Source organism: Platalea leucorodia (genome assembly GCF_965183815.1).
Source record: "Platalea leucorodia genome assembly, chromosome: 22".
NCBI classification, from domain to species: Eukaryota; Metazoa; Chordata; class Aves; order Pelecaniformes; family Threskiornithidae; genus Platalea; species Platalea leucorodia.
The window spans coordinates 5589127-5609766 of record NC_138844.1 but is presented as its reverse complement, the minus strand read 5'-3'; the positions used below and the strand labels follow the sequence as shown (position 1 = coordinate 5609766).

At 58.7% G+C, this 20640-nt stretch overlaps 2 protein-coding genes across 2 annotated transcripts in view; one reads left to right on the top strand and one right to left on the bottom strand.

Moving 5' to 3' along the window:
* LASP1 (LIM and SH3 protein 1) overlaps positions 1–15092 on the bottom strand; it is a 34528-nt gene extending 19436 nt beyond the window's left edge. Inside the window, exons 1-2 of the mRNA XM_082331825.1 lie at positions 14972–15092; positions 9940–10034 (exon numbers count right to left, since the gene is read on the bottom strand). Of these exons, the coding sequence (XP_082187951.1) occupies positions 9940–10034; positions 14972–15040 (164 nt within the window). The 5' untranslated portion in view covers positions 15041–15092. The remainder of the gene's footprint in view (positions 1–9939; positions 10035–14971) is intronic.
* Positions 15093–18302: 3210 nt separating this feature from the next.
* Positions 18303–20231, top strand: RPL23 (ribosomal protein L23). Its single transcript, XM_082332006.1, has 5 exons — positions 18303–18401; positions 18650–18733; positions 19003–19131; positions 19759–19872; positions 20101–20231. Exons 1-5 carry the CDS (start codon positions 18389–18391, stop codon positions 20181–20183), a joined length of 423 nt encoding a protein of 140 aa, XP_082188132.1. The 5' UTR covers positions 18303–18388; the 3' UTR covers positions 20184–20231.
* The last annotated feature ends 409 nt before the right edge of the window (positions 20232–20640 follow it).

Here is a 20640-nt window from a genome sequence, read left to right as displayed (position 1 = left end):
GGGCTGTGCCCTGCTGCAGCCGCAGGCCGGCGAGGGAGGGGAAGAGATAGCCATAGACTGCACAGACTGAGCTACAATTAGGTTTCCGCTTCTGTTAGATTTTGAGGAAACCTCCCAAGGACTTGAGGCAGCTTTTTACTCAGCCTCGAGCCCCCACAGACTGTCGTTAGCAGGCGGGAGTAATTGTCCGTCTGTGCTCGGCGCAGGAAGAAATGCACAAGTTGAGCGTCTTGCCCTAAGATTAGGCATTGCTTTTCTCCCCAGCTCACGAGATCTGTCCGATAAAGAAAAGGCATTTCAGTCCTTGGGGGCTTTAAGGGCGGGGGTTCCCGATGCAGGAGCGGCGACAGCCCCCCGCTGCCGAAGCCAGCGCTTCCCCCTGCCCGGCCCAAACACAGATGTCCGGATCCCTGCCACACACCGGAGGATGGAAAACCATCTCTTATGCATGAGAATCAGCCACAGTAATAGTCAGCAATAAATTAAATCTTAATGAGAAGGCAGTGAGTGAATTGCCTTGGGTTGGGAGCGCGGGAGGCGGCGTGCGCGTGGGAACAGGGCGTCTGCGGGAGCTGCGGCGAAGATGGGCTCGTCCCGGTTCTCCCCCTTCTCGCAGTCAAAGCCAAGGAGGGAGCGGAGCTGTGGGTCCTCGCTGCCCTCCCCCAGCCGTCACCATAAATAGGGCTTGGCTGGGGAAGCAGGGAAGGGGGAGGGTGTTTCTTGCTCAACCTGCCTTGCTCTTTCAGAAGAAGCGTGAGCAACACACGCCAAATCCACCCGTGCAATTACCGACCAGCCACCCTCACCAACAGGGACCAGAGGCAAAGGCTTCCCAAACTGGAACCAGCAGGAATTTCGGTGCCCACCACAGCAGTCTCCACGCAGCGCGGAGCCCAAAGTCCGTGGAGGAAGAGGCTTTCTGCCGGCAGCTGCAGAAGGGATCACGCTGCAAGAGCTCGTCTGGCCGCGGCCAGCGGGTCCCCCGCCAGCGTCACACTGGCGTACGCTCCCGTAACACGTGCTCACCCGCCCTGATGCCCTTCGCTCCCTCCCTCGCTGCAGAAACACTGGTTTCCTAAGTCAGTGCAACAGGTAGAGAACCGTGCAGGGAACAAAAGCCGCTTTAAGGGAAGATGGAGCCCTGAAGGGCCCTTAGAAAAACCCTCCAGGCTCCACAGGCTGCAGGCACAAGCGGCTGAGAAGACGAATGGGGGGAAGCCGCTTCAAACCATCCCTCTTCTGACAAACTGCAAGGAAATAATTAGTCCCACGCACCCTTAGATGTGACATTTGTGTAAAGTCTGCTGCTAAGTAATAGCTGCTCAGGCAAAACCAGTAACCTTTCAAGAACAAATGGAAGCCAGGGAAAAAACAGCCGTGCGAGCTACCTGTAGGGAGGTACCCCTGGTTCCTGCTTCTGGCTGATGCTACAACAGGATCTAAACGCTTTGTTCCTGTTTTGGTAGGAGCATCACGGTGTTTTCCCTGCCTGAGGGGTGCCGGAGGGTGACGCAGGAAGGGAGCCAAGTTTCGGCGGGTCTGGGGGACCGCCTGGTGCGCCGCGGTGATGCTGCGGCAGCCGAGCCGGTGGCTGTGGAGCCGGAGCGGTGCAGAGCCCAGGCAGGGTGAGTGCGTGGCAAGCCCTCGGCATCCCTACAGCTGCTCCATCAGCCAGGCAGACACAGATTATTTTAACGACTGATGGAGAGGAGCCTGCTGGTCTCGCGGGCAGAGCCGCCAGACGGCCGGTGGATTGGCCTCGCACTTCGGGGTCTCTCCTCGCAGACACTGCTGGCATCCGTCCTCTGCCTGATTAGAGCTGAACGAATGGGACACACGGGATCCCTCCCCCCGTCCGATCCCTCGCCGCGGGGGGCTGCTGTCAGATTAAGCGAAGCGGCACGCGAGTATGTGGGGCAGAGGGACACGTGATGGAGCGAAGGCTCGGCGCTCGGGGCGGCGCGCGCCAGCGTCACATCCTTGCTCGGGGCTGGCAGAAAAACACCCCCCTTTAATCTGCAGCTCCGCAGGACCTCGGGTGATTACACCCACCGGGAGAGATGCTAAGAAAAGCCACCCCAGATTTCACAGGCTGCAGAAGGAATTGAACGGCCAGCCAAGGAGGGGAGGAGCGCAGCGATGGCAGAGCCAGCCCCACTTTGCAGAGGTCGCCTGCCCTGTGCAGGCAGCCAGCCCCCGGCTCGGTACGGGGCATCTGCCCCCCCCAGACACAGTCCCAAACCGTTTGCTTTCTGCATCACGGCAACACCTCCGGCCAGGCAGGTGCCATCACAGAGGGGACGGCTGCTCAGTGCCCTTGAAAACCCACAAAAACCCAGTGCACCCAGTTCCCCCTCCAAAAAGAGGAGCTTTACGGCCCGCAGCAAGACCCTGTGTGCAAGCCTTGGCCATGCACCCCAGCGAGGCTGCGCTGGCCCAGACACAGGCACCAGAGACCAGGCATTTTTTCTTGCATTGCTAAATCAGGTCAATCGAGTCTCCTCCAGCCAGATAGAGCCTGTCTGGCTCCCACATTAGGAGTTGTTTGAGTACGGCAGCTCCGAGACAGCTGAAAGTTTACCCCGCTGTTAACGGCGAGTCGCAGGGCTCCTGTGGGATAACGGTCTGTCTGATGCATGCATCTCACAGCCCTTCCCCGAGCAGCTCTGCCTTTTCCCCCAGCATCGCTACAGACGCCCTCGCACAGCCACGGCAGAAAGAGCTCACCCGCTTCACTCGAGGAGCCACCAGCAATAGCTGCGCGACCAAGGCAAGGCTAAGGTAGGAAGCTCCTCTGGCAGGGACATTAGAAAGCAAACACAGACCCCTCTTCCCCGTACACCCACCAGAAACAGCCCCATACCAGCACCTTGGTGCCAGTCTCCTTGTGACCCGTAAGCTGATGACACCTGGGCAGCGTCTTCACCTTCCCAGACCCAGAGCAGTAGCGTAAAAGGTTCGCTTTTCAGTGATCCCACCTCCAGACCAGCGTGACTCTCCAAGCACTTGCACCCCATCACATCCCAGTCCTGCCCCAAAAGCAGCGCCGGCCCCCGGAGCTGCCTTCCCAGGAAGCCGAGTTAAGTGGCAGCACTTGAACTTCTGCCTTTGGAGCTTCGCACAAGCTGGAAACAGAGTTAAACTTCTCCAATAAAGCGACTGGTGGGACACATCTGTAAAAACTCACTTAAGTGCATCACGGCACCGTCCAGCTGTTCTACAAAGAGCCGACTGATGCGGGTCTGTTAGCTACAGGACCCAGACTCGGCATCTTCAGCACGACCCAGAAACCCGTATCTGTTCCTCCAGCAAGGCTAGCTCACACCGTAGATCACGCGTGAGACGACTGAGCATTTAGAAGAGCCTCTCTAGCTCAAAGTGTTGCTTGTATTCAATACAGGCTGCTTTAAGCAAGGGCTTTTGGCCGAGCTGTCCAGCAAGCAGCAGCACGGACTTTAGCACTGGGTGCAAATACGCCGTCCCTTCCTCCCCCACAAACCTGCACCTCCGAGAGGTGACCGTCACCTTTGCGCGGCTGTATCGGGGTTTCGGAAAAGAAGAGTTAAACAAAGGAAGTAATAGGCTCTGCTCTGCCAAAAGGCTCCCAAGTTCACATCCTGCCTTTCAAAGACTTGCTGATTCTTGGGGACAAGCTTAAAAAAATAAACTGTGCTTTTTTTAATAATAAAAGCAGCACCAAGCCGCTTTGCAGTGGGCTCGCAAACATCCTACTATAAAAGAGCAGGCTGCAGAGAAAGACTTCAGTTCCTCCCAGCGTTTTTGGGGAGAGGCTGCCAAAATGGCTGGTCCAGCCCTCCACGTGTGCAGCTGCTGCCTGCTCCCAGCATCTGCTCTCAGCCTGCCTCAAAAATGGCTTTGCATAACGTAACTCAGAACCCAGCTTTGTAGGACACCGTTTCTCAAAGACTCTCCCGTTGCCCACGCGGCGTGCCCGGGGCTGGGGGAGGCAGGAGAAGCAAAACCCACCGCCACCGGCTCTCGCACGGCTGTCTCGGCACGGGACAGCAGCGGGGAGCAGGGTTTTGCTCAGCCAGCTCCGCTCGCCGTGAGCGCAGGCAGCACCCATCTCACCCCCGTCCCCAAAGGCTTTGCCAGCACTTACTGAGGGGGCTGCAGAGCAGCACGCCGCCCGAGTGAAAACCAGCCTGTTTTCGCAAACCTGCTTTAATCCGTAATGGAAAGATTTCAAGTGAATGCAAGGGAACAGGGGTTGCCAGGCTGTGAAGTCAGAAGCCACTTCTGGAAAGGGCTCTGCTCGTCACGCTGCTCCCCCCTCCCATCGCTGAGTCCCCAAAACAGGGCAGCGCCTGTCCCGTCCTCCCCCCGCCGCTGTTTATGGGAACAGAGCAGGCATCGCGACGGAGCTGGGTTTTTCCACAAGGTTTTTTGGCTCCAGGCACGGATAAGCAAGTTTAGGAAAGTCAACATTCAGCTGCAGCCTGCCCCCCCAGCAAGGTCAATGCTGGGCAGCCCTTGCTGCGGACTCAGCCCAAACCCTGCGCTCCTGGCTCCGAGGCTGCTGCCCCCTCGCCGGGGCAGGGCTGCAGGCAGCTGCCAGGCCCTGGAGCTCTGCCTGAACCCACAAACCCACCCGTGCAGGGTGGAGGAGCGGGGAAGCCGGCTCGGTTTTGCTGCGCTCCATGCACAGCAGGCCAGAGACAGCGGGAGGACCCTCACCCACCGATGCAGCACGCCCTGACTACGGGGGATAGCGTTGCTTGGAGAACAAGCTCACTTACCATCTGCTTTGCTAAGATGAGACGGTTTAGTCTTTAGCAACAAGCGGGCACCAGACACCTGAAGCAGGAGCACATATTCTCCTCCTCCTCCTCCTCCCTCCAGGAGCAGCTGGGAAACACCTACCAGGCAGGTGGAGAACACCTGGGGCTACTGGGAAGGAGCAACATGGCAACGCAGGGTGAGCCCGAGAGGGAGAGGAGTAACCTGCAGAGCATCAGGGTTTGATTTCCCCTCTCCCACCTCTGCAGAGGCTTCACCCACCAACGCTTTGGCTTGTGCACATCGGGGATCACTGGTTTAAAGGGATCTCCAGCCGCAGAGAGGAGGCAACAGCGGTGGAGGGGCTGGAGGGAGGGTGGCAGAGCCCTAGAGAAGGATTTTGGATGCCCAGGAGGAATAGCGTCAGCTGTGAGAGGTCAGTGGCACACGTAAGTCATCCCAAACACTTCAGAAACCAGAGGCTCCACCCCAAAGAGGATTCGTTAACATTTGCAGCCTTCCCACCATTAATCACGGCATTACTCAGGAGAGCTTTCCCAGACACCATCTCCCCCCGGCAGATGCATCACTGAGCCCTTCCCACACCCAGCGGGGGTGAAGCAGAAGCACCCCGTATCCCCCAGCTCCTCGAAGCCATGCGTTGGGGGTCCTCCCCCCAACGGCAGCATACGGGGAGGCCAGCTTTCATTTACGCCGAGACAAAAAGCAGAGTCTGTTCAGAGCTGCACGGCACGCAAAGTGTGCGCACCAAGACAGAAAGGCAGTTCTTCTCATCCAGAAACTCAGCACAAATAACGCATGGGATAAACACACGGACTCTGTCCCAGCAGCACAGTTGTTCCTCTTTCCCTTCCTGCCCCCCCCAAAATTGGAAGATCACTTTATTAATGTAGTAGGCTGCTACCAGATGGAGCAGAGAGGAATGCCAAGAACAGATCACTGGCTCCTTATGAAGCTCAGAGTTGCTCACTAACTTTTTCCAAGCAAGGAGTCAGCCCAGAGGTATCAAACTGCTTGCTCTGCATGGAAAGGCAAGGATCTTAACGGTGAGAAATCGGCCAGGGAGGTCCTTTGGGTCATCACCAGGAATTCCAGGTTTTACGGCTCCCGTTCAGAGCGGCTGTGCCCCAGTAAGACGAGGTGCTGGGTTTAGGTGAGCTGGGCAGGGCAGCTGTCGAGCGGGAAGCCGCTCGCCCTGACTCAGCAAAGAGGAATGTCAGCCCTGCGATCCCCGATCCCCCGGGACACATCCTCCGGCACACACGCCACCGCCGTGCCGGGTGTGGTTTCTCTGCAAGGAAAGTCAACTCCTTGATGGAAAGCTGGAGTCACGCAAGTACGGCAGATGGAGGGAGCGGGGACCCTGCCGACACACCTACGTAAGATATTTTTGGCAGTCTCGCTTAGCCTTTAGCCCCCTTTTTGAGGAGGAAAAAATGCAGCTTAGCCAGCGGGATGTGGAGATGCAACAGCACGGCGATTTCCTCGCGCTCTGCGCTGCAGGGCGGCTTGAGCCAGGACTACGGCGAAGGTGAGCAGAGGGGCTCGGTCGGCAGCACCGTCTCCCCGTGCACGTTCAAACAAAGGATGCTGCGCTCGTCAGGCCAGGCTGCCTCTCCTTGGCGGGGGAGGAGGGACCTGAGCAAGTAGGCCATTAACTTCCTGCCAGCTAGTCTGCAGCGGTAAGGAAATCAAAAAAAAAATCCAGCACTGTGGGGCGTGCAGGCGCAGAGACAGCCCCTCTGCTCAGCCGTGCTCCAGCGGCAGGGGATGCACACGCGGCCAGAGCAGGGCTTTCCGAGCAGAGCTACATCCAACAGGGCAATGGCTTGTACATCGGCACGGATTCGGGCAAACCCACAGCTCCGAGATAAAGTCGAGCCTCGGGTCTCGATTAGATCTTCTCAAGGGAGATGAGCAGAACCACCTGGTAGGCAAGAGAGGCAGAAAAGGAGCCACTTGCCTGGGATGCTGCTCCTTCTCCCCACCTCAGCACAGCTCCGCACCCAGGCGTACGCGAGCTCCTCTCTGCATTTCAAGCAGCGGCGCTGCCCAGTGATGCCTCTGAAGATGCCGACTCCCCAGACCACATACCCAGCTTTGAACCCTCAGACAGGATTTTCAAGGCACAGATTTGTGCTGCACGCTGAGCCACCGCCGAGGCAAAGCGGAGCTGCCCGTCCCCTCTGGAAGGAGGGGACCAGAGCCCTGCTGCTGCAGGGACCCCCTCCATTTGGGACCCCCAGCTAAGGGACACAGCCCCGATCCCCCAGCCGCAGCACAGAGCTCTGTTACCCCTTCAGCTCAACGAGTAAGAAATTAAAGCCTATATATAACACATATTTGGGAGCAGCTGGTCCCCTTGAACTTGCATGCGTTCTTGCCTGTCCTTTGCAGCCCAGCTCTCCCCCACCCTTCATTTACAGAAGCCTCAAACTATCACTGGATATTGCCCTTCCTCCACTTCTACCTCTTTTAGTTCAAAGTGCTCATGTAAAGAGGTGATCCCAGCCTTGAACGCTGGTTCCAGTCACCCCAGTCCCCAGCTGAAGTCAGGAGGGGAATGGCGGGGAGGGCGGAGGCAGTCACCTCCGCCACCGACCAAGTTCCCGGCACTGATGGGCATGGGAGGGCAGAGGGCAGCGTTAACCAGCCACCTTCTTGAAAGGCTTCACGCAGATTTATGGCTGGGGTAATGTCAGATAGGGAGGAAGCCCAGCCCTCTTCCTCCTCCTCTCTTGAAGAAAGAAACTCAGGAATTTGGCAGAAGGCCACGGCTCAAACAGAGGAGACCCTGTGCTAAGGCACATTCAGAAAAGCAGCCTCTTCCCTGCCAGGATAAACGTTGCTTTTCCACCCCCTTCTTGGGGGACAGAAGATGCTGCCCCTCAGCTCCAACCTCAGCAAAAGCGGTTCGGAAGGGGTGGGCTCCTGGGCTGTCCTTTGCCAGACTCCCCTTGCCTGGACGGTTTTTTCTCCCCAGGATACTCCGGGGGCACCAGCTGAGAGGGAACCAAGCCCACGTCCTCTGGCTGCCGCTTCCCTTCACCCCACGTCTGGGCACTGCCATCGCAACCGTACAGCCTCCGCCCCGGCAAAGAGGGGGCTGGCAGCTGCCGGAGGCAAAGCCTCGCGTGCCAGCCGTTTTCAGCTGCTCTCACTTCCCTTCACTTGAAGGCACGGCCAGGCAAGGTAGGAAGAAAAAAAAAAAAAAAAGCATTTAATGCTGGTTTCTGTGCACAATTTGAACATCCAGGGCTACCCTGGGGTAGAGGCAAGACAGACAGCTGCCTCTTCTTCAGGGAGGCTGTTAAAGGGTTAAGACAGCAAGCCAGCATCAAAGGGAGCTCTCAGCAGAGGGGGTTGAGAAACTGAGATGGGTCGAGGTTGCGCAGACTCCTTGGAATCTCAGGAATTTCCCATTATTATCCCACTTCCCTTCCAGCAGCCCTGAGGGAGGGAGCACACGAACAGGACCCCAGGCCCATCCCTAGGGCCAGAGGCAGAAGCACCAGGGGCGGGCACGCCCCAGCGCAAGGTGCTCTGCCGGAGCTGGCATCAGGGTGCCCATGATCCAAAGAAAGCTTTGGTTCAGGACACTAAGAGCAGCCCAGGGTCTTATCTGCTGCAGCTCTCCGCAAATCAAGGTCTCGGTCTCACAGATCCCAGGCTGCCGGACCGCTGGCAAAGTAGGTTGAGACCTGCACGGTCCAAGAACGAGTGTCCCTCTAACCAACCGCTCGCCCTGCCTCAGACCACAGGTTTCCCCCTCATACTACTCCAGTACTCCACACAGTTCCCAGTTTCACTGCAGAAGCTGGAGCTCTAAGAGTGCCGGTGGCATTACGGTGGCACTATGGCCCATACAACTAGATAACCAAGAGTTATTTGCTATTTTTCACACCATCGCCACCCTGCATTTCAGGTGAGATCCCATGACACAACCACTACCAGCTGAGACTTGAATGCTACAAGTCTCATCCCGGTTTGACAAAAGTTTTGATTGTGACCTGTCCGAGGGCATCATCGACACCCACATCAGCAATAACCAGCCTACAAAAGAGCTACAGAAGTGGGAAGCGTTTGCCGAGGCACCACGTGGCTGACGGTCTTACCGCTTCTCCTTTCTACTCATCTTCGACATTAACAGGGTAATACCCATCTCACAAGGCTGTTGTCAGGATTAATGTTTCTAAAGTACTCTGTGAATGGACCATGCGATACAAGTGCTAAGTAGTATTACGTTATCTAATTTTCCTTCTAAGAGCTGCTAATATATAAGAAGCAGCTACAAAAATCTTATTGCAAAGCTGCTTTATAAACATTAAGAAACATGTCAGGCACCTAGAGCTCAGTGCTTCCCTGCGGGCTGAGGAGGGACAGCAGAGCCCAGAAAGCTGTGCACAATTAAGGGTCCTTCCTGATAAGGAGTTAAAAATGAGTGAGCATCCACCGCTCAGAAGCAGCCTGAAAGATCCGGGAAGGTGAACCGAGGTGTGGTACGGGCAGCCGCTCCCGCTGCACCCTGCTCTGCCTCCGTCCCCCGCACGCTGCTCAGGAGAAGGATCCTGCATTCACGCTGCGTTTACCTCCAGATGCATTTACCTTCCTAACATCCAGGGCGAATGCCAGCAGATCAGGGTGAACGCCCGTGGCCAGGAGCCCAGCAGCCCGGCAGAGCACCGGCTGCAGCGACACCCGTGCCCCTCGCTGTTCACACACCCCACTCCCCCTGCACAAAAGGGCATTTCTCCTCTCCCCAAACACCTGTGTTCAGCTGGGGTGGTATAAACACCTTTTTATTTCCCCTTCTTTAAGGAGATACCGATTAAGATCAGCTCCATGTAAATGCCTGCCTATATTTGAATTTTATTCACCTTTTGGCTGCCCAGGCTGGACCTGGAGCTGCGGCCATCAGCTGGCATTTAAGCCTGGAAAACACTGTTTTAATACTGGCGTTAATTGGCCTGTGTGACCCCTGCAGCCAGGGCTTCACACGCACTCCCAGAAAATGCTGCAGAGCAGCAGGGACAGACAGTTTCTGCAGAGGTCAGGGTTCCCCACAACTCATTTCAGGAGGTGAGGACCAGTGCTCAAGAGAGGAGGGTCCAGCAAACCCTACGGCATCTCCCAGGCCCGACGCCTTCTCAGCAGCAAGAGCAGGGAGCAGAGACTTACGCGTTGCAATACGGCTTCTTCTCGTAGCCCTTGTAGTTTTTCATGTTTAGGGTCATCTTGCAGGTCTCGCAGTGGAAACATGCTTTATGCCAGAACTGGAAACAGAGACAAGAGAATCATTAACACAATAACTTGCAAAACAGGGCCACGTCCCTCTAGAATCGCACAACTCAAACTCAGCGGCTCCTCCAGCCTAGAGATGTCAGCGATAACATCCACGGCCCCTGCAAAACCTAGAGGGCAGACAATATTCTTGCTAGTTTAGGACACGAGTAAATCCCCCCCCGACCCTCCCAGTGCATCTTATCTCAACAGAGCAGCAACGTTTGTGACTTGCATTACAGTAGCATCTTGCTTCCTTATCTCCAGACCAGGAATTCATTTGCCTCGGCCAAATACAGGATAGGAGAAGCCTCCTGCTACGAAAGAGGCACAACATAAACCCCTGCGAGCAGGGAGGCTGTCAGCAGAGTTAGCAGCTGTGGTTTCCAGGCTTCAAAGTTGCTGCTTGAGGTTTTTTTTGCTGATGTTAGCCAAGAGATAGCCAGAAGAGCAGGGCAGGTGGGGCTGCACACAGGCACTGAGCGAAGGAAGCGAAGACAGAGAAGAAGAGGTTCTCATGAGAAGCAGACGGTCCAACAAAGACGGCTCGGAGGTCCTCCCCGCAGATACCACCCTTCTGCCTGCAACTCGGGTGGCTAACCCCCAACTCGCAAACCCTACGGCCCCAGGGGATGCAGGATCACCCCAAGCGCTCCCCGGCCCCGCTCTCCCCACGGTGGGGCCGTCACGAGCGATGGCCGCTCTTGCCACCGCTGCATCCTAACGCAGGGCAGGGGAGACAGCCACGAGGAAGAGGAGCTGCTAGGCCGACGCTTCGGTGAAGGCAGGTTTTGCACCCTCTCCCCCACAGCTCTCGCACCAGCAGCCTCGGGTTGACCCCACCTGAGGTCTGTCACCCGAACACCGCTGTGCCGCACAGCTCTGCTTAAACCAGCGAGGCGCACTCAGACCCAAGGCTGAAGAGACTCCCCAAAATTCAGACTGCAACCCTACATTGGGGTTGCAACGCCTGATGAAGAACTATTTTAAGTTTTTAGGGCTACTCGTAAAGAAATTATTTCCACTTGGCATTTAACCAGCCCGAGTGGCTTTCTAGGCTGGAAGGAGCCCGATGAGAAGAGCTCAGAGCCGCTACCAAGGAATTCTGCAGTTCTACCCCAGCAGGCCAAGGCTGATGCCCCGCCAGCCGCCAAGCGACCGGACTTTGTGCTTCCTCCGGCAGCCAGCGCCACCGGGACTTGAGGGCTCCGGCGTGGCTTCCCGGGGACCGGACCAGGCACCGCAGAAAGGAAAGCGCACGAGAGCCTGGCTGGAGCAGCGCAACAGGGAAAGCACAGCCCAACGCAACGCCTTTACTCGCTCGAGGTACGGTACTCCTGCCCTCGGGCTGCCCTCTCTGCTCAGCAGAGCCCCCTGCTTCAGCAAGACCCCCCTGCGCAGCACACAAACCGCCCAGCATCACCCTGCAGAACCAGGGAAAGAACAAGCCCACAGCCACATCGGCAGCTCTAATACCAAGCAGATTAGAGTCAACAAGCCCGCAGCGTGACACCCAGGACTTGGAGCCAGGCACACGTTTACCATGCAGTGAGCAAACCCAGGGAGAACAGCTGGCAGCTGTTGCTATGATTTCCACCCTTAAGCTTTTAAAAAGTCATTTCCACCGTTGCAACTACTGGCTCAGTCTGTGTTCCTGCAAGGAAGACGGCAAGAGCCAAGCCTGAGCCCTTGTGCCACCTACCCACAGGTACCACACCCCGGCGCACAAACACCTCCGCGGCTCTCCCAGGCTGTGACTCAGCCCAGAAGGAGAATTTGCCTCCTTTCAGTTGCTCAGAGCAACATATTTGTTCTTTTCCTCCAGTTACACGAGTCTCTCCAGAGCCTGCCGCTAACGGCGAGAGGGGGCTTTCGCTGCACCACGCGCTGCTCCGGACCAGCGCCCTGGGCCGCATCCAGTCTGCACAGGATTATTTTCCCCCTTCCCAGCCTTCAGCCTCTTTAAGGACAGACAGATCAACAGCTGAGTCCCGAGTTCTTCAGGCATCTTAAAGTTACAGCCTTTCGGTTGAGCTACCGCCACATTAGAGGTAATTAACAGACCTCTCCAAGCCTCTCGGCCATGCCTAGCGCTGTAATAGCTGTGCATAAATACCAGAGATGCTACTATAAATATGGAGAGATGAACTGACAGCCAACATGACTTCCGAGCCTCTTCCTCCGAGGAATACCCAGGCTCCCGGGAGCCAAGGAGGATCTGGCAAGGCCAGCTGTCCCCCCGCCCGCAGCCGTCTCCACAATAAGCACAGCAGAAGCGATGCACTCAAGCGGCCCTCACCCCCAGCCAGAGAGCAATTAAGGCGTATTCCTGCCTGGGTTCGCAGTAGGCACTGTTCAGCAGAGGTGTTTCCGTCCTGTGGCTCTTACGAAGGAGGCTCTGCAGCCCGGGCGGGCAGCCGAGCCACCCAGAGAGCACTGCCCCATCTCTCAGCCTCGCTGCCCCTAAACTTTGTCTTACCACGGGCAGCATTAACGCCAGATCCACGAATCTAAACCGGCACTAAAAGGAGGGCTGCAACCCAGAACTGACCCAGGGGAACAGCAATTATGTAGGCTTCCAGTAACGCTGCCGCTCACCCTCCAGCACCGCTGCAGAGAAAGAGGACAAGTTTCAAATAGGTTTTTTAAAGACGCATTAACGCCTGTGCTTTCCAAGTCCAAGTTTGAAGTGCTGCGAACATCTGGAGGCGATCCCAGGTACAACTGCACGGCGCAGCTCACCCCACGCCCCAGCAGGCCGTGCTCCCCGAGAAGCACGCTGGCTGCAGTCCAGCCAGGCTGCTCGTGGAGAGACAGAGCCCTTGAAGCAACTTTGCCGCTCGCGGCAGACTAGATCTGGGCAGAGAGCTCGCGGCCACAGCACAGGTTGCTGCATCCATTTCTAGCTCCTGCTACAGCCGCGCAGCATCCCTCCACCGAGCAAAGCCATTGCTCCACACCTGGGAGCAAGCGCCACTTGAGACTCCAGGGTTAGACGACAACCTAAGGAGAGGCTCCTTGGGCTGAAGGGAAACCCTCGATCGCGTTTAATGTGCCGTAACAGCTAATTCTAACTTCTACTCATTTTAGAAAATGTCATCTGACATCAGCTTTATGTGGGTTCAGCAGCTGCAGCCACCAAACCCTGCGACACCGGCGGCGGCCGCGCAGGGGATGTCACTTCCCCAGCGGAAGCCAGCCGCAGCACCCAGCGCCCTACCCGGGGCGCCGGCGGGGAGGCCTGGGGGAAGGGAACGGCACCCGTTCCCCAGGCCCCGGCAGGGCATTTGCCCTTCGCAAGGGGACGAAGTGAAAAGTCGAGAGGCAGAAGTCAGAGGAGTTTCACCCAAGTCGGAGCTGCCAGCAGGCAGGCTCGCTCCTCTGGCTGCCGCGCTGCATTTGTGAAGCCTGATGAAGCAGCACGTTTTCCTCGTTTGCTGTAAATCTCCGAAGGGAAATGGACTTTCCTGATTTCACTACCAGGAGAAAACCAAGCACGTCTGCTTGTCAACACACCAGCACGGCACTGGAAGCTTAAAGGCAGCGACGTGCGCACTTCTCCTCCTCCCAGCAGCCCTTCGTTATTGCTGCCTGTGGTTCAACTTCAGCCCTAGCAGCGCTTATGCAAACAACCCCAGAATTGCCCTTTCGACTTTGCTCGGGGTAGAGCCGCTCTCCGAACGCCCTGCTTATCCTGTGCCGTTACGGGAAGCGGGCAGGCTTTCCCAGCCGCCGCCTCCCCAGCCAGAAACCCCAGGACAAACTAACACGGGGGGAAGCCGCTTGGTTAGGGGTGCGCTGCGCTGCAAGGCTGACCACGCAGTGATTTGTAGCCAGAGAAAGCTGGCAAGACCCCTAGAAGTATAAAATGATGGCTGCAGCCTGCTGCCTGCTCCCAAAGAGCTGGACCAGGCGGTCGCAGGATGCACGGCAGCACGCAATCGCCAGCTTGGGAGCAGCACAAACCCCAGACGCCGGCCGCGGGTCGTAACGGGTCGTGGCCCCCCCTTCCCTTCCCATCGCCCACGATTCGGACACCCCGCAGCTACCGGAGGCCAGCGCAGGCTCCCGAAGACAGAGCCACTTCACTGCTCCGAACAACCGGGATGGTTCCTGGGACGCAGGGCTGATGGTTCGGCTTCAAGCCATTCCCAGCTTCAGGAAGAAACATCATCTGTTAAAAATGCGAGCAACAGGGTCTGCTGAAGCTCAGGAATGCCACTGCCGAGGTCCAGGCATTCTTTGAGTTACTTTTTTTAGTCCTTAAACTGGTTGTCCCAGGAGCCCGGGAGAGCAGGGGGAGGAGAGGGCTCGGCTCTCCCGGAGGGGTGAGTTCCGAGGCAAATCCCACGGGAGCCGCGCACGCCGGGGATGGAGACGCCACCATGGCCAGCCCTCACCTCCAGCACCGGCCGGTTTCACCGGAGCTTTATTTTTGATGGGAAAACCACTCAAAAAAAAAAAAAAAAAAAAGAGACCCAAAGCAGTTGCGCACTACATTAAGGCAGCGCAAACTATAAAGACTGAATTCTGGAGGAGAGAAGTATCAATTGGGATGGAAGAGGGGGGGAAAAAAGCAAAGCTGGGCTAATGCGAACCAGATGGGCTCCCGGCTCCGGGAAGCGCTCGCTGGTGCCTTCCCCCGGCGCGGCCGGCGCCCGCTGCGGCTCCCGGCGCCGCTCCGGCTTTTGCGTGATTTTAAGGGAAAAAAAAAAGGCGCCGGGGGCTGCGGGCGAGGGCCCGGGGCTCCGCTCCGCGGGAGGGGCCACCCCGGGGGGGGAGCGTGGGTGCCCACCCCACGGGGAGGCCGAGATGGGGGGGGGGGGGGATACCCCACGGGGGGACCGTCCCACCCATTCGCAGCCCCACGGGGGGAACCTCACCCCCCACCTTCCCACGGGGACCCCCCCCCCACGGGGGTGATTCTCACCTTATCCAGGCAGTTCACCTTCTCGGTGGGATAAACGATTTTGCCGCAACGGGCGCAGTTAGGGTTCATGGCGGGGGGGAAGGAGGGGGGGAAAAAAAAAATCCGTGGGCTCTCTCCCACTCGCGGCCGCCGTTGGTTCTGCGCCTCCGCCCGCCCCGCCGCGACCCTTAAATAGGGGTGGGTGGGGAAGGGGAGGGGCGCCGGGGGCACGCGCGCGGGGGCGTGGCGCGCACCCCACGCGTGCGTGCACGCACACGTACGCACCCTCCCTCCGCGGCGTGGGCGGGCGGCGCTTGCACGCCCACCCCCCCCCTCCCACTCCGTGCGCACGCGTGGGATTTGCACACGCGTGTGCAGCCCCCCCCCCCGTTCCACGCGCGTCCGCGCAGCGTGGGACCGCAGTGCACACGCGTGGGACCGCAGTTAAGGCAGCGCCCGGCAGCTCCCGCGGCAGCCGGGGGTATAGCTCAGTGGTAGAGCATTTGACTGCAGATCAAGAGGTCCCTGGTTCAAATCCGGGTGCCCCCTAGAACCTGAATTTTCATATTTCAACGATTTCTCCTTTTTTTATCCCCCTCCCCTCCTCCTCCACGCGTGATTCGACCTTCAGTGACGCAGCTGGAAAACGCCGTGACAGCCCCCACGCTGGTGTAGGGCGAGGCGTTGCCAGCCTTGGGGACCATTCTTTCGTTGGGGTCTGGCTGCGAGAAATAACGACTCGTTTTTTTAACGGGAAATGGCCAAAAAAGGCAGCTCGGAGACTCGCGTGGGCGAGAGGGAGCACCCTCACCTCTGGGGCTGTGCTTAGCAGGCGGTTGCCAACTCCAATTCTCAACCGGGTTTAAATTTTTAGCGTGAATTCGATCGAAACGCGTCGACCCGAAACGTCAGCGGAAGCGTCTCGACCTCTGCAAGGCCGTGGGGTAACGCACAGCCCCGCTTCGTGTGGGTTCTTCCGCAGGACGGCGCTTCCGCAGCGAGTCAGGTGGACTCCGGTCGATTCAGGTTATTACATTACAAAAACCTCAGTAAGAACATTAATTCCATCTCTATCAGGAGATAACGACACCTTAATTCCCCTTCCCGGAGCCTGTTAGAAAAGAACAAGCCTCGGCAATCGCTATTTGTAGGCAGGCTTTAATAAATCACACCCACATCAAACGAGGCTGCGCTCGCCTCTCTTTCCCCTTATTCGTTTCAGGATGCGGCTTAAAATTGGTTTCCTTCGGTTTAAAAGCAGCTTATCTGATCCTCTCACAAAGGCGCCCACTCCTTCCCTTTCTGATCACCTCGCCCAACGCTTCCCAGCCCCCCGAGCCAGCCTCCCACCCTTTCCTGGCCCATCGCGGCTTAAAATAAGCTGCGTTTTTCTGCTTATCCAGCTCTTTGGGATGCTGTGGGTGGTTTTTCCTCTCTTGGCTCAGGAGAGGCTGCCGGGTGAGGGAGGCTCCTCGTCACCTCGGTGTTTCGGGTGCAGCCTCGCCCCTGCATGCAGCCAAGCGGCTGTTGCTTCCCCGGGGGCGGCCGAGGGCATCGCTCCGCTGAGGCCATCACTCCACCGAGGGCATCACTCCGCTGAGGGCATCACTCCGCTGAGGCCATCGCTCCGCCGAGGCCATCGCTCCGCCGGGGGCATCGCTCCGCCGAGGACATTGCTCCGCCGAGGACATCGCTCCGCTGAGGGCATCGCTCCACCGAGGACATCGCTCCACCGAGAGCATCGCTCCGCTGAGGCCATCGCTCCGTCGAGGCCATCGCTCCGCTGAGGGCATCGCTCCACCGAGGCCATTGCTCAGCCGAAGGCATCGCTCCGCCGAGGCCATCGCTCCACCGAGGCCATCACTCCACCGAGGGCATCGCTCCGCCGAGGGCATCGCTCCGCTGAGGCCATCGCTCTGCTGAGGGCATCGCTCCACCAAGGGCATGGCTCCGCCGAGGCCCCGCTCCAGCTGCAGTTTTTCTTTCTCTTTTTGTTCTCTTCACGAGCTGCATCGCGTCTCTGGTGCCTGAAGCACCCGGCCCCGCGATCAGGCTGCCGCTGCCCGCCTCGATCGTGTGGCCTGCGCCTTCCTCCCGGCGACTTCGGTGACGGGTGCGAGCCGACGCCCTGGGACCCCGCTCCAAGAGACGCGCGGGGCAGCGCCGCGTCGCAATACGCGTACGTTGTTACGCCAGACAACGCTTCGGTGCTTGCCTCCCCTTAGCTACAAGCCACAGGTTTACTGTTAGTGGTTGATTTTATAGCTGTGAAGCGACAGGAACCTTCTTTGCTTTCTAAAGTTATTATTTTAAACGTTTCTTTCCCGTTATTTGCTTTCAAGCTGTCAGGACGCTTTCTTAGCTCTGCGCAGAGCGCTCGGAGGACCAGGTAGATGAAATACGACAAGCAGTATCGCTTGTGCTTTCCTCCTGAAATTAGGTTTAAGTGATCCCTGAGTAAATAACAAATTATTTATTGCCACTCGGCAAAAATCTCTTTCTTTTTGTGGTTAAATGACGCCGGAATTCGCAGAATCACTCGGGCTGAGAAGCTGACGCGGCGGCAGAACCCCGCAAGGGCGATTCCTTCCGACCACGCAGGAAAATGGGTTTCTCGCCTTGCTGCGGAGCAGGGCGCGGGATGCGGTGCGCGTCGTGGGCGCAGCTCGGCTGCCTGCAAACGTCCTGCACCCCCTCGGAAAACGGCTGATTCCCGCTCCCGGTGCCGGTGCCGGTGCCCAGCCTCCGCCTGTGGCTCCGCGGGCCCCCGCCGTGCCCGGGCAGGGGGCGGCCGGTTCACCGAGCGCTCCCGCTCGGCGGCTCGGTGCTCCCCGCGGGGTGGGCGGCGGCGGGGGGCGGCGGTGCCCGCCGGGCCCTGCCCGGGCGCGGTCGGCGGGGCCGGGCCGGGGCTCCGGTGCCCCGGCGGCGCGGGAAGGCGGCGCGGAGCGTAGCGCTGGGCGGGCGGGGGTATAGCTCAGTGGCAGAGCATTTGACTGCAGATCAAGAGGTCCCCGGTTCAAATCCGGGTGCCCCCTTCTTTTACCTTTTCCCCTTATTTTCCTCCCGCTCCCTCCCTCCCCTTCCCGGACGCCAAAAATGAAGGATTTTCGCCCCAAATTACGTCCGCCGGGCAGCGGCCCGCAAGCCCTCCCCGCTGCCGCTGAGGGCGGCGCGGCCCGAGCAGCCCGCGGCACGGGTGGGAGCGGGGAGCGCGGCGCTGCGGGGGCCGCGGCCCCTCCGGCTGCTCCCGGTACCGGGGGGCGCCGCTCCCCGCCGCCTCTAGGGGGCGCCGCTCCCCGCCGCCAGCGCCACGTGACTCTCCCCGCCGCCACGTGAGGGGGGCCGGCCTCGCCACGTGACGTCCGGCGGAGCGGGGGAGGGCGGGGCAGCCCCATATCCCGGCGTGCCCCGCGCGCCCCCCTCTCTTCCGGCGCCAAGATGTCGAAGCGAGGTGAGGCGGGCGCCGGGCCGGGGGGGGCGGCGGCATCCGGCTCCATCCGCGGCGGCCCGAGCTCGGATCGCCGCTCGGGCGGCGTCTGGCGGAGCTGGGGAGCGGCGTCCGGCCCCGGCCGGGAGCGGAGGCCGCAGCCGGTGTCACTGCCCCGCTGCCGGGGAGGCGCAGGCCGGGCCGCCTCCCCGCTGCCTGGAGCCCGTTTGTGCCCCGTCACCGAGGGTCTTAATCTTCTTCTCGACCCGCAGGACGCGGCGGTTCCTCCGGTGCCAAGTTCCGCATCTCCCTCGGTCTCCCGGTGGGAGCTGTGATCAACTGCGCAGACAACACGGGTGAGCGCGGCCGCCGCCGGGGGCTGGAGCCGGGCGAGGCCAGCGGGAGGGGGACGCCCGTGGTAACGGGGAGGGCAGGCGGCTGCTAAATGGGCTCCTAAAACCCCGTTTTCCTTCCAGAAAGGCTCTGGCTGGGTCTGCATCCCAGCGAGGAGACGGCAAAAACGTCGCTTCTGGGCGAAGCGGCAGCCCGCGCTGGTCGTGTCAGTCGGTGGTTTGACAAGGGACCGTTGGGACGGCTCGGTTAATGCCGGCGTTTCTCTCCGCAGGGGCCAAGAACCTGTACATCATCTCCGTGAAGGGGATCAAGGGGCGCCTGAACAGGCTGCCGGCGGCTGGCGTGGGCGACATGGTGATGGCTACCGTCAAGAAGGGCAAACCGGAGCTGAGGAAGAAGGGTGAGTCCCGCCGTGCCGACGGGCAGCTCCTGCCGAGAGCCTCCTCCGAGGGACGGAGAGGCAGGCCGCTCGGCGAAGGGGAGGACAGTTCCTCCCTCAAACGGACACAGAAAGCGGGCACTGAACCGCTGGAGCGTCGCCTCCACCCTTCCGAAAAGCACTCGTTGGGTCTGTGCGCAGTGGCTCGGCGAGTTGTCGTGGAAGGGCAGAGCAAAGGCATCGCTTTTGGGTGAAGTGGCAGCCTGTGCTGTTCAGTTCAATCAGCGGTGTGACAGTCTGCCGCGGGAAAGGGTCGCTTCGGAGGGGAAGGGAGGAGTTCTTGCTTAACATTGGCTGCTAATTGAGGGTATGTTTAGAAATAAAGGCGGGAAAGTGGAAAAACACTGAATTGTCCAAATGTAGACGTGGCTGTAAGTACGACACGGTTTTAAGTGTACGACTGACTGTGAACTGCGGCTTCTCTTAGGAAGCGCTGTAAATATGAGATGCAAAAAAAAAAAAACTCAGCCCCCGAACCCATGCACTGAGTTGGGCGCTGGGGCAGAACAGTTGCGCTGGGGTGTCTGTTGCTGGACCGCGTGCTTAACCTGCCGTTTGCGATACCGAGCCGCTCGTTTCTCTCTGCAGTCCACCCAGCAGTGGTCATTCGGCAGCGGAAATCGTACAGGAGAAAAGACGGGGTGTTCCTCTATTTTGAAGACAATGCGGGAGTGATAGTAAATAATAAAGGTGAAATGAAAGGTACGGACGAGGGTCTGGGCGAAAGGGGGGTGCGGAGAGGGGCGGCAGGGCGGCATTGCCGGTTCGAGGGCTGTGCTCTCCTGGGCGAAAGGACCCAGATTCTCCTCAGAGTGACGAGAGCGCGGTCGGGCTGAGCCAGCACTCGTGTAAAACGTTGCCCTGAGCCGTCTCTGCCCCTCCTTGGTCCTCTAACGCGCTGCTGGTTTGGTTTTTTTTCCTCTTTTCCAGGCTCTGCAATCACAGGCCCCGTGGCTAAGGAGTGCGCGGATCTGTGGCCCAGGATAGCCTCCAACGCAGGAAGCATTGCCTAAACGCGTTCGTCTTCGTAGAGATAAAATAAAAGTCCTTATACCAAATAAGTGGTGTCTTTCTTGCCAAAGCGCCCTCCTTTGCTGAGCAGGACAGTGTTATAATGAGGGAGCTAGTTCTGGGAAACCCTTTTATGGAACTCCTTGTGTGGATGTGTGCACTTCTGCAGGAAAATGGGATTTGGGGTGCAATATCGAATGATAAGGCAGGTTCCAGTATACTGGAAAATACCTGGAAGGGGGTTGCACTGGAATGACTTGAATTTTAGCAATACTGACTGAATTAATCCAATTTAGGTGTGCACGGATAGAAACCGGGAGGTGTCTATGAAAGCCCTTCTACCAGAAGCCTCCCTACAGGGGCTCTCAAAATTGTAGGTCTGGAATTTTCTTCCGAAATGGGCAATTTCACTGCTTAGAGATACCGCCCTGATTCTGGGGGGGGGGGATACTGCCTGAA